General features: G+C 34.0%; 1 protein-coding gene across 3 annotated transcripts in view; it reads right to left on the bottom strand.

Annotated features, from left to right (window-relative positions):
• LOC137245526 (protein FAM13A) overlaps positions 1-13342 on the bottom strand; it is a 151082-nt gene that overhangs the window by 19602 nt on the left and 118138 nt on the right. Inside the window, exon 1 of one of the 3 annotated variants that reach the window (XM_067776332.1) lies at positions 5725-7580. The exons of the other annotated variants lie outside the window; for them this stretch is intronic. Within the exon in view, the coding sequence (XP_067632433.1) occupies positions 5725-5754 (30 nt within the window). The 5' untranslated portion in view covers positions 5755-7580. Of the gene's footprint in view, positions 1-5724; positions 7581-13342 lie in introns of those variants that run through there. 3 annotated transcript variants of the gene reach the window in all.

The following is a 13342-nucleotide window of genomic DNA, read 5'->3' as shown; positions in this document are numbered from 1 at the left end:
TTTTTTTTAAATACCTGCTAGCGCTATGGGATTAGATATAATTTTGTTCCACACGTTTGTAACGGCATAAAATATCGACGTCAAATGTTTGAACTAATAATTTTACTGAAATATGTAATTACTATAATGGCAAGTTTGATTGGATTCAATTAACAATATAACTAAGGCATATATTTGTTTTAGTAAACCTGTAAAAAGTTGCATGGGATCGATGCACGTTTAAAAACAATATTTGAGAAGATTATCACAGTTTAATTTGTGTTGATGATTCTTTCCTAAAGTGAAGCTAGATTAGCGAGTGAAAAATCTCGAATATTATGTTATTCGAAAACCATATATAAGTGTTATGTTAGCTGTGCTATGTTATGTTGTGTATGTTGTCATAGGCTAAATTAAGTTACGTAGTACCATGATGTTACTCTGTGATGTTACATTATGCTATGTTATGTAATGTAATGCTGTGCCAATTTAAGTTAAGAGAACTCAAGCGGTTTGTAATTTCTTTTGTATTTCTGTATACGCAGCAGAATATTTCTTTATGACATATTACGCTACATGTTAAATTATGTTATGCTTTGCTATGTCTCAATTTTGTATAATATGTGTGCTCCTATGCTATGTTATGCTACGTTATGTTATGCTACGTTATGTTACTTAAAGTTATGTAGTTTTTTTATGTTATGTTTTATTATTGTATCAAGTCATATCATATTAGTGTATAATGTGTCATAATACGGTTCATATTGTCAGGCAATTCGCTTATGTTGCTATATATTATGTTGTGTCAGAAAAATTCTGTATAAAACTTCGCAAATTTTTGTTTAGTAACATCTTTTTTTGCTGTTTTGCTTGATTTTGTTTCATTTTGGACGATACAAAAATTTTTTTCCTTAGGAATGTTGTTGTTGTTGTAGCGATAAGGTTGCTCCCCGAAGGCTTTGGGGAGTGTTATCGATGTGATGGTCCTTTGCCGTATACAAATCCGGTACGCTCCGGTACCATAGCACCATTAAGGTGCTAGCCCGACCATCTCGGGAACGATTTATGTGGCCACACTAAACCTTCAGGCCATTCCCTCCCTCCCTACCCCCAAGTTCCATGAGGAGCTTGGGGTCGCCAGAGCCTCGTCTGTTAGTGAAACAGGATTCGCCGCGGATAGGTGAGGTTGACAATTGGATTTGGAGAAGCTATATATTGCGCTGACAACCTGAAAGGTTGCGCTACACAGCCCCTTGAATCTGGTATTTTAGTCGCCTCTTACGACAGGCATACCTACCGCGGGTATAATCTGATCCCCTAACCCGCTGGGGGGTTTTCCTTAGGAATAACAATATCCAATGTGTTATGTGTTAGTAGGCCAGTCTAATTTATCACAAACGAAATTAAAGTACACAAATTTCATTTTTTTGTTGTTTTTTTTTACTAATTTATTTATTTGCTGCTTTTTTCTTTTCACTTCATTCTGGACTTTAAAAAAATTCCGTATGAATAGCTGCTAAATGTTCTATTCTAAAAAAAAAACAAGTAAGGACGGGACTGTCTTCGGCTGTGCCGAAGACTTCATACCTTTCATGAATGGGGCTGAACAATAATCTTATCCCGTTCGTAATCTCCAAATAATCGGATGTATAAGATAATAAATATATAGTGAACAGATGTACATACCTAAACGATTTTTAAGATAAATATAAAATAAAAAAATATTTAGGTACTTTGTGTGAGGATGCAAAGCTTCACGTTTTTTGTGGTCTGCATGTAAAAACTATGACTACGAATCACGTATTTCAAAAATATATGCCGTAAACGTAACTATTTGATGAAATTTGCTGAATTTTTAAGCTTCTGGCCGTAAAAAACGGGCAAAAATGACAGTTTATATGGGGTATATAATATATATACCACCGATCTCTATGATTTTTTTACACAACAATATATACTATATATGTAAGCAATCGGTGAAATTTGAAGCTTATAGCTGTTAAAATGGGGTAGAAATTGCGAAAAGTTTCTTATCTGAACAATCGGTTGTATGAGATATATATTATATATACAACCGATCTTTATTATTTTTTTAGACAACAATATATGCTATATACATACGTAAGCATTCGTTGAAATTTTAAGCCTCTAGCTTTTAAAATAGGTCAGTAATTACGAAAGGTTTCTTATCTGAACAATCGGTTGTGGGGGATATATACTATATATACGACCGATCTCATCAATTTTTTCAGACAACAATATGTGCAATATACGAAAGTATATGGTGAAGTTTGAAGCTTCAATCTGTTAAATTGAGGAAGATATTACAAAAATCCTCTTTTGCTGAAAAATATGTTGTTTGGAGGATATATGCTATAGTGGTCCGATCCGGCCGGTTCCGACAAATGTCTAATCGGACACCCAAATATACCCGCTCACCAATTTTTTTCAAGATATCTCAAAAATTGAGGGACTAGTTTGCATACAAACAGACAGACGGACATGGCTAAATCAACTCAGCTCTTCATCCTGATTATTTCGGTATACTTAATGGTGGATCTATCTATTTTCCTTTAAGGACTTACAATTTTGGGTTTCGTGACGAAATTAATATACAATTTCATTTTCATGAAAGGTATAAAAATATCGCAAACAAACATCTTCCGGAATATTCGCTATAAAAATATGCAAAAAAAATGTTTGTTTGCATTATTATTTTTTTTCTGTATTTCTTAATTTTACTTCATTCAGCCACCGTGAAGTGAAGCCAGTAACTAGTGATCAAAATTGCTGGTTCAGAATTAGACCTAAAGTTCTACCGATTCGCAATTATCGAAAAGGGCATAAAATAAAACCGTACTAGAAGCAGTAATTATGTTGAATTCAACTGCTGAAAGCATGTACAAGAGAAAGAGGACGATTTAGTAGTGGTTATGCATGCACTAGAAGCGCAACAGTTTTGACCAACACATTTTCCCTACAGGGTACTTCCCATATGTCGTATAGTACTATGATATACTTATTTATCACAAACTCTTCACCTACAAATTCACCCACAAATAAATACATTTATTCATACATACGCACCCATATGATTTACGATTTTTTGTGCCGATATGCAAAATACGTCACAAAAAAACACCTAATTAAATTGTTCAAGGCCGAATTATATCGTCTACAAACTCATAATAAAAAAGTGCAGAAAAAAAGCTGGTTTGCTTCGTAGTGGATACGATTTCATATAATTGCGGGTATGTATTTTGGGACTTCAGGTTCGGAAACATGCAGGGAAATAAAGCTTCTTAATCAGAGAACCAGTTTTATTTTTACTGCAAAAATTATTTAAATTTCTTCTTTTTTTTTTTAATTCAGATATGGTTAAAAAGGAAATCTTCCACTCATTATAAAAAATATTTGGAAATCCAGACATATTAATATCGTATGTAAATTTAATTACTTTTGGTTGCTTGAATCTGAACTGCAAAAAATGTCCACAAAAAAGAATTATTTTCAAATTTATTATAAGAAAATATCGACAGACTGTAAAGCAGAAAGTAGTTGAGTTATATATAGAGGGACAGATTTTAATATTCCTCGTAATTAAAGTGAAAATTACTGAACATGTATATAATGTATATTCAAACTACTGTCGTACTAAAGCTTGCTTCAACCAGCAATTCTCATGATTTGGTAACCTTTTCGATCACTCGAAAACAAGATTGTATCTCACAAGCAGGCAGGACTAGCTTCTGTTTACTAGTTTAAGGGTTAAGCAACATTTATCTGCGTTACCAAGCAGCCTATAAATGTTTATTATCTGGGTTCCCGGTGATACACAAACTGAGGATGACGAGATTGCTGATGCGACGTGGAGATGTACCAGTAGGAAAAGTGAGGAGTTAAAGGGAACATGCAAAAGAACTTTTACCTGAATAGCGCATAACGAAACAGCAAGAGTACCGTAATTTCAAGAGGCAACTAGACAAACTAAATGCAAAGCAAATTTAGTTTGGATGTAAACTGGTTTCAGTGTTATGCCATCTTCAGGACTATTTTTAACTGTTTTTTTTTTTTTTTCAAACCAAATTTGACAAGGGAAGATATATCATTTTTTAAATATTCCCATTTAAAATTTCCAATTTCCGTTTTAGAAAATCTGCAACCGAGTTCTTTTAAGTAGATCTTCACTTTTTTCAATTTTAGCTCACACAATTGCAATCCAAGTGCAGGCAGTGTCCTTATCGCTACAACAACAACAAAATCCCTTTTTATTCCCGACTAGGGTTATCACCGAATCTTTTGTTAAGTTCAACTGGCCAGTCAATTAAGATGTCACTTGGACTGAACTTGTCTGTAGTATTATCAGAATTCATTTGAGGAGCAAACGGAAAAACCCCAATTGTGCGCCAGATCTAATGTTATAGAATAGTTCCATTCTCTTGGCAAATGCTAGAAGTTTTCTATGACTTAGCTTAAATGCTGCCTCGTGATCTGAAAACTCGGCCGCCCTGAAGCCTTGCCAACGCGAGCGAAGGGCACGAACACAGACGTGCTCAAGTGTTTCTTCATACTGCGCGCACTTCCTACATCTATTGTTATTTACGAGGCCCAACTTATAAGCATGTGACGCCAGAAGGCAGCCCTGCGCTTCTGCCCACGCTTTTCCTGCCCAAACGAATAGTCTACCGTCAATTCATCGAGTGCTGCACCCTTCTTCGTCCAACTCGTCGGCCTTTTCGTTACCTTCGCTCCCTCTAAGACGAGGAACTCAGTATAGATGTATGGTCTAACCTGAGCGAAGTCTCTCTAATTGTTCTTTTAGTTTCAGAGCACTTCTTAGTGAAGTAGTGTCTTGATCGCCACCTGACTATCAATTTATATGTATATTGATGCGACTGCAGATTAAACACGCTTTCTCGAGAATATTTTCTGCTTTCTTCACAGCTACAATTTCCGCTTGAAAGACAGTGCAGTAATCTGGTAGCCTATATGATCTACCTATTTCTGGATCGACACAGTAAACCGCAGACCCGACCGCTTCGTAAATTTGGAACCATTATAATAGCTTTGTAAATGTTTTTTTTTGTGCATTCGTTACTATTTCGAAAACTGCTAGGTATTGCTACTAATTTTTTAATAATGTATAGGAGTATAGGGTTGCCACCTAATCCGTATTAAGTATTTGTACAAATATTTGTATGTATATACAGCTTTGCAAACTCTGAGTCAAAATTGATGCACCCCGGCCTAAGCTCGTTCAACCAACTAATGCTATTAACCCAACATCTGCCAGGCATTGTGTCATTTTGACACTTTTATTTTTAGGCCAAAAAATTATTTCGTTTGAAGAACTAAAAACTTTAACAGCCTTAAATATTTTCCATGAGCATTTTAAACTTCAACCTAAGCTTTTTTTGTTTGCTTCAAGCAAGGTTTAGAATGCCAGTTATTGGCTTAAAATAGTGAATGGTGTGAATAATGCAGTTAATCACTTGTGATTGAAATTTTGAAGTGTTAGTACACTGCAAAAAATGTACGTTCACACTTTAATAATAATTGTGTCCCATTTTTTCGCACAGTGCAAGCTTCCACCATTTTTTTTTTTTTTTTTTTTTTTTTTTTTTAATTTGTAAATTCTTTGCTGCAGCTGCTAACGGCTTCCCACTTCCTAACAATTAGCATAACATATTTACAAAGCACTTAAAGAGTTGCTAATAATAAAAATAAATTTAAATAAAATATTACCAGGAAGTAAGTGATGAGTCTCGGTGTCATTTTATTAAATGTAAGTTGTTTGTTTATTAAATATTGTAATACGTAGTTTCTCCTTTTTTTTTGTTTGTTGTTTAAACAGTTGGCGCTTGAGTATATAAACAATATGAATCGCTTGGTGAAAGAATTTTTTTTTTCAGTTCTCTCTTATTTTTCAAATGGAATGTAATATGTTTTCAAAAATCACTTTAACGCTAGGTAGCAACTTGTTTTTTTTTTTTTTTTTTTGTAATTTTACTTTGACTGACTTTCTAAATCAATTCGAGCGCGTTTCTAGCACACCGTACACTGGGTTTATTGCTTCAATCACTGATTGCCCCCAATTGAATATAATTAAGTATTTTTTATAGCAGCGGCAATAATTCTTTACAAATTTTATTTGTTTTTCAAGAACCTCGTCTTGTATTCAACAAATTCAAAATATTTGCGCTTAATCTTCAACGTTTATCGAAATGCCTTTGTGCACGTTCCCAAGTGGCACTATAATTGTAATTTTGGCGAAGAAATTTATTTACAATTTTTTCTCTAACCATTCGTTTAGCATGCATAGAAGTTTAAAATAAATTAATATTTATTATTTTATCGCTATTTTTTTTCACTCCGTCAAATGATTGCTTTTACGCTATGCGTTGTTTTATTTGTGAAATTTCATCAACTAATGAATTCCTTGCCGGCACACCATTATTATATATGCCAAAAATACCAACCGCATATGTGACAAGAAGGTGTTTGGCTCTCTCGCCTGTGCCGTAAACAACCTACACACGCTAAATTTGTCATGCATTGTATCTTAGAGATATCTTATAAATAGCACTCAGAAAAAAAAACTTTAAAGTAGCTCTCACTGAGCGCAAACATATATTCATCTCTCGTACTCTCTTGAATACGATCAGTTCAATATTCTCCCAGAAGCTCTAAGTAAACAAGCAACTAACTACTGTGCATATCTCTTGCCGGTTAAGCTCATTGATAAACAACAAAGACTAATAATCCTTGTCAAATATCTATAAGATACATTTGTGAAATTACTTGACAAATCTGTAGGTAAATACATGCAGCAGCCCAAAAAATATAGCGCTAGATATTTGAAGTGCAAGCAGTGCACGGACCTTTAAAACGAGAATGTTGGTAGACGAAAAATTAAAATAGTGGTAGAAGTTGGTAGATTTTTTTCCCAAGAAAAAAATAGCTACACTTTATATTTGTACAAAACAATTCATATTTTATTGTAAAACAAATAAAGCACATTTCACGGAAATATCACTTTAATAAAAGCATGTAAACAAAACAAAAAAATTCATAAAATTTGTATATACATACATAGCTTATGCCTATATGATACTTGCTTTTTATACTCAGAGTGCTTTGCACACAGAGTATTCACCCCTATTCTGCATTTCGACTTGGATTGGAATATTTTCGATCTAGCAACTTTGGTATTCTGTGTGCCAATCTCTTTCGTTCGATTTTGTGTAGTCTGCATTTCGATCTTAGTTCCGTTTTTCTAAGTTGCAAATTTGTTGGCGGAAAAATATTTTATTTATTTATTTTTTTTTAATTTATAACAGAATTTTAACAAAACTTGTTGAGAAACGTAAAAGGCTTGATGGTGATTGTTTTTTATATGTTTCCAACACAAGTGCAGTATGAGACGTTGGCTAATTTAATGGCAACAAAGCGGGAAGCCAGCATTCGCATAAAATTCTTGCTTCGCTTGTATTTTCTCCTCTTCACTTTGTTCAAATGTTATCCGCTGAGGGCATAATTTTGGTTGCATTACATCCAGAAACGTAGACAGTGACTTTGACACTGTTGACTCTCTCATTCCTACATTATAATCCGCCCCTATTCCATGCTGGTAACTGCCTTCTGCAAAAAATCTCAAAGCAGCTACTACAATATTAAGGGCAGATGTCGATGCCGAAGTCCTTGGACGAATTTTCCCCGCAAAAGCATCCTTATTAAGTCGAAAGTTTTTTTTTACCTAAATAAGAAAATAAGTCATTAAACTTTACCACTTTCAAGTTCAATTTCTTACAATTCGTCACTCATCTTAATTGGATTACACAACTCTCGCAATATTTGCCTTTCCATTCTCGCCTGACCAACTCCACAATAATGCCGCGGCTATTGATTCCATTATAATAGACAGCTATAATTTGTGTCTGTTCGTTGGGCCCAGTTATATGCCAAAGCAAGCTGCCGGAGTAGAGGAAGTTGAAGCGAAAACGTAAATAATCCTTGCGGAAAGAATAAATAAATCTTTATAAAGTATTTTAGGCCAGTGCAATGAAATTAGCATCCATAAAATTCAGAAATTGTCAACTATATTCGTGCAAGAAACCGTTTTAACAAAGCTTGGTGGCCACGGCGGGGAGTTGGCCAAAAGCACGACCAAATCACACTTACAATTATGAAAGCACTTCACTCAAAGAAATATAACACCGTGGCAATATATTATATTGCTTTTTTTTTTTGTACAAAATGGCGTGGATAATAAAATATAAAGGTTTTTCAGTGTTTTTACAAATTTTCTTTAATTTATTTTGTTCCAATGTTCACACATTCCGTACAAACAGCTGATTTCGAAAAATCATTTGCTCTTCCTCTTCTCGTTACAATTCCGTCGTAATGCAGAATACCCAACTTCGATTAAAGCGGAGCGTAGAACGGGAACGTAATCGAAATGCAGAATGGGGGTGATTAACTTTGATTGGGTAACGGTTGGTTGTACAGGTATAAAGGAATCGAGATAGATATAGACTTCCATATATCAAAATCATCAGTATCGAAAAAAAATTTGATTGATCCATGTCCGTCCGTTAACACGATAACTTGAGAAAATATTGAGATATCTTCACCAAATTTGGTACACGATCTTATCTGGATCCAGAATAGATTGGTATTGAAAATGAGCGAAATCGGATGATAACCACGCCCACTTTTTCATATATATAACATTTTGGAGAACACAAAAAACCTGATTATTCAGTAAATAATACACCTAGAATGTTGAAATTTGACGCGTGGACTGATATTGAGACTCTTGACAAAAATTTAAAAAAAAAATTAAAATGGGCGTGGCACCACCCACTTGTGATAAAATCATTAATCATAAATCAAAAATCGCTAAACCTATCATAACAAAATTCGGCAGAGAGGTTGCCTTTACTATAAGGTATGCTTTGAAGAAAAATTAACGAAATCGGTTAAGGACCACGCCCACTTTTATATAAAAGATTTCTAAAAGGGTCGTGGACGAATAAAACAAGCTCTATCTTTGCAAAAAATAGCTTTATATCAATGGTATTTCATTTCCCAAGTGTATTTATAACAGTAAATAGGAAAAACTTCAAATTTAAAAAAACGGGTGTGCCACCGCCCCTTTTATGAGTAAGAAATTTTCTATGTTTCGGGAGCCATAACTCGAAGAAAAATTAACGGATCGTAATAAAATTTGCACACAAATTTTCCCTATAGCAGGAAATATTTCTAGAAAAAATGGACGAGATCGGTTAAAGACCACGCCCACTTTTATACAAGGATTTTTTTTTAAACGGGCGGTGCCACGTGTTATGTAGAAAAGTAATTTATCTGAAATGAAATGTACAATTGAAGCTCACGCTGAGTATATAATGTTCGGTTACACCTTTACTTGTTACCTGTATTTTGAGCTTGAAATACTGAGGAAACTTTACCACGTCTAATTACGCAACAATTTTCCAATGTACCAGTATTTTTCTTCACACTGGGATGTTATCGTTTACTTAAAACTTTTTTATTTTCTTTCAAAATCATTCATAACAAGTAAGGAAGCTTAAGTTCGGGTGTAACCGAACATTACATACTCAGTTGAGAGCTATGGTGACAACATAAGGGAAAATAACCATGTAAGAAAATGAACCGAGGGTAACCCTGGAATGTATTTGTCTGAAATGTGTATCAAATGAAAGGTATTAAAGAGTATTTTATGAGGGAGTGGGCCATAGTTCTATAGGTGGACGCCATTTAGGGATATCGCCATAAAGGTGGATCAGGGCTGACTCTAGAATTTGTTTGTACGATATGGGTATCAAATGAAAGACGTTAATGAGAATTTTAAAAGGCGTGGGCTTAGTTCTATAGGTGGACGCCTTTTCGAGATATCGCAAATAAAAGTGGATCAGGGTTCACTCTAGAATTTGTTTGTACGATATGGGTATCAAATGAAATTATTTCATTGCACGGCCGATGGGATTGTCAAAAGGAGATGGCAAACTCAAAATGAAACCAACACCTTGGCAACATTTTCTTACACATACAAAAACTGTTAAGTTTTATCCCAACAAACACTGAAAAATGTTTTGAGAAAAACATTGATTCTCAATTTGATATTCAACATTATTTATCATTTGAAACAAAATATTTTCTCGACTTTTTCTCAAACGTCGATCTTCAATTTGAGAATAATTTGAGACATACTTTAAAATTTTTTTCTCTCAAATGTTTGAGAAAACAATAATTCTCAGCTTAATATTCAGCATTATTAATCATTTGAAGCTAAATATTCTCTCCACTTTTTCTCAAACGTTGTTCTTCAACTTGAGAATGGTTTGAGATATACTTTCATTTCGTTCCATTCTGGTTGAAAACCATCGATATCATGGAATATTTTTGTTAATAATAATATGAAGACTTTTTGCGCCAATGTGTCTAAATTTTAAAAGTACATAATAAATAAAATAAAACATAGTACAACATGTTTATTTTACATCAATGCTGTCGACAGTGTCGTTGATAGTGCCGTTGATAATTCGTCGACCTCTAATTTGCATACTTTAGCTGGAAATGTAATCAAGGGATTTTATTGAGTGAAGTTGGGCATAAAGTGAAAAAATAAGAAAGTATGTATTTATACATTTTAATAATATTAAGTGGTATTATACTACATTATGCATAAATCTAAACGAGTTAAAAGTTAAGTGAGGCAAATATCAAATTTGCTTACCGAAAGTGGCACAACCGTGGATTCCGTTTCGTTCCGCTTTATTCTCGTTTGAGAAAAAGTTGAGAATCCAAAATTTCCCAATTTGAAAATAAAGAGAAATTCCATATTAAAAATGTGCCTTTTAGCTTGAGAATGCTATCAACGGTTATTTGAAATGCATTTGAAAACTAACGTTTGAAATGTGAGAAACGGATTGATTCTGAAATGTAATTCAAACTGAGAATTGACAAAAATGTTTATTGGGATGTTTCCATTCCATACCATTCGCACCAACACCAATACACAGATTTTGAAAATTTGAACAGACATATTTTGTTATTGTACAGAGGAGCCAACCATACACATAGTTGAACCATGCTATTACGCTTGGTAGTTTTTATGTCGTTCATTATAGAGAACTACTTTTCTGTGGCTGCACTACTGTGAGGTAATATTGCTGAGGAGCACATTTATTCACTCAAATTTTGAAACAAATTTTCTTCTAGAAGACTCTTTTTAGGTCCCAATTTTATCCATCCCATAAAAATATCGTCGGAAAATATCTTTTCTATTTTTTTCTTATCATATAACATTAATGATCGCCATTCGTTGTTAAGAATTTCCATGGAAGTCTTGTGAAATGGAAAAGCTTTAAGTAAGGGAACAATCGTTGTCATTAGACTAGATTGAATATATTTGGCACCAAAATATTCCAAAAGGTATAATTTTTCTTCGAAATTGAATCGTTTCTTAATTTCTTCCTTACAAAGGCAAATGTTAGTAAATTTTTGGGCTTTGGTGGTAGAAGTGGTAGAAAATGAAAATGGGCTAAAAAGTTGGTAGAAGTGGTAAAGTCCGTGCACTGAGTGCAAGTGAGATTACTCCATTTTGTTCGACAGAAATTTCATTATATTCTCAGATAAGAAAAGTTAGAGAGCGTTGGAAAGCAACGAATTAGAACTTGTTATTTATTAAATGCTTGCAAGAGTGTATTCAAAACGTAAGATATAAATAAGTGAGGCACATTGGAGCCAACTTGACTAATAACAGAAATACATTCGATAATGGCCGTGTGTTTTTTTTTTTTTAATTGCATATACATCTGCGTTTGTGACTAAAAACAACGTTCGAGAATAACACATATTTAGTAGTAGTGTATGGAGAAATAGTGGGGACACACCCTTTTTCGATTATAATGCATAACGCATACCAAAATCTTAAGTGGAAAATATTGGAGACACACACTTTTCAGTACTTATTTTATGCTTATATCTAACGATAGTGTCAGGTGGATAGCAACCCAGAGTCTGGATTGTTATTATTACGACAGCAATTAAATACTTGACAAAAAATTGCAGAAGCATTAACAAAAAAATTTCAGAAGCATTGATGGGTTTAAATAATTCTCTTAACAAGCACAAATTCCTATTATCCATAAAATAGTGTAATCAATTTACTAGATTCATCAAAGAACATTGAGTGTTCCTGTGACGCACAGAATTTTCCGCCCATAAGCTTAAAGAATTAAATAATATTTTATAATGTAGAAAATGTAGCATCCGGCGCAATAAGTCGGCCGTCAACGGATATTCAAATAAGTGACACTTAAGCGAGATACGACGTTATCGCTATAAGACATGCAATCTGCATGGCTGAATTGGAATTAAATTTTTCGGGTCGATATTTTCAGTACTGATCGGACTAACCTGTATTCATACTGCAGTAAAATAACATCATGTAAAAGTGAGTTTCATGAACGACCTGAGGATTGCAAACTCGTGCTTTCCAACCTACTTAAGAAAAGTGGATCCCAGATTCGTCTCCTGATACGCTTGTCACATTAGTATTAGCTCAGTGGTCGGCAATCTCCCGCATATAAATAATTTATTTTGTGTACATAAAACCACAAAAAAATGAGATCAGTATAAGACGAACTAAGTGGGAGAAGCAGTAGTTCCTTTGTGCCTCCAATTTATTATTACGTTGGTATTTGCACACAGCGCAGAAACGAGCGGTGGTCATTTTCGATGGGTTGCTTGTGTGCATACTTGAATAATTTGCTTCTTAATCAAAATTTATTGAAAGAGCTATTACTATGTTGTTGTTATACAGGTGCCAAAAGCTTGGACTAGATTTTTTTTATTAAAACGCTGGTTGTTTAATTTTCCCATAGAAGCAGTTTACTCTTTTTATACTCAGTTGAGCAGAGCTCACAGAGTATATTAAATTTGATTGGATAACGGTTGGTTGTACAGGTATAAAGGAATCGAGATAGATATAGACTTCCATATATCAAAATCATCATGATCGAAAAAAAATTTGATTGAGCCATGTCCATCCGTCCGTCCGTTAACACGATAACTTGAGTAAATTTTGAGGTATCTTGATGAAATTTGGTATGTAGGTTCCTGAGCACTCATCTCAGATCGCTCTTTAAAATGAACGATATCGGACTATAACCACGCCCACTTTTTCGATATCGAAAATTTCAAAAAACCGAAAAAGTGCAATAATTCATTACCAAAGACAGATAAAGCGATGAAACTTGGTAGGTGAGTTGAACTTGAGACGAAGAATAGAAAATTAGGAAAATTTTGGGCAATGGGCGTAGCACCGACCACTTTT

This window comes from Eurosta solidaginis, chromosome 3, assembly GCF_040869045.1.
Source record: "Eurosta solidaginis isolate ZX-2024a chromosome 3, ASM4086904v1, whole genome shotgun sequence".
In the NCBI taxonomy this organism is placed as follows: domain Eukaryota; kingdom Metazoa; phylum Arthropoda; class Insecta; order Diptera; family Tephritidae; genus Eurosta; species Eurosta solidaginis.
The sequence above is the reverse complement of the archived record's forward strand: the minus strand, read 5'-3'. Positions and strand labels throughout refer to the sequence as shown.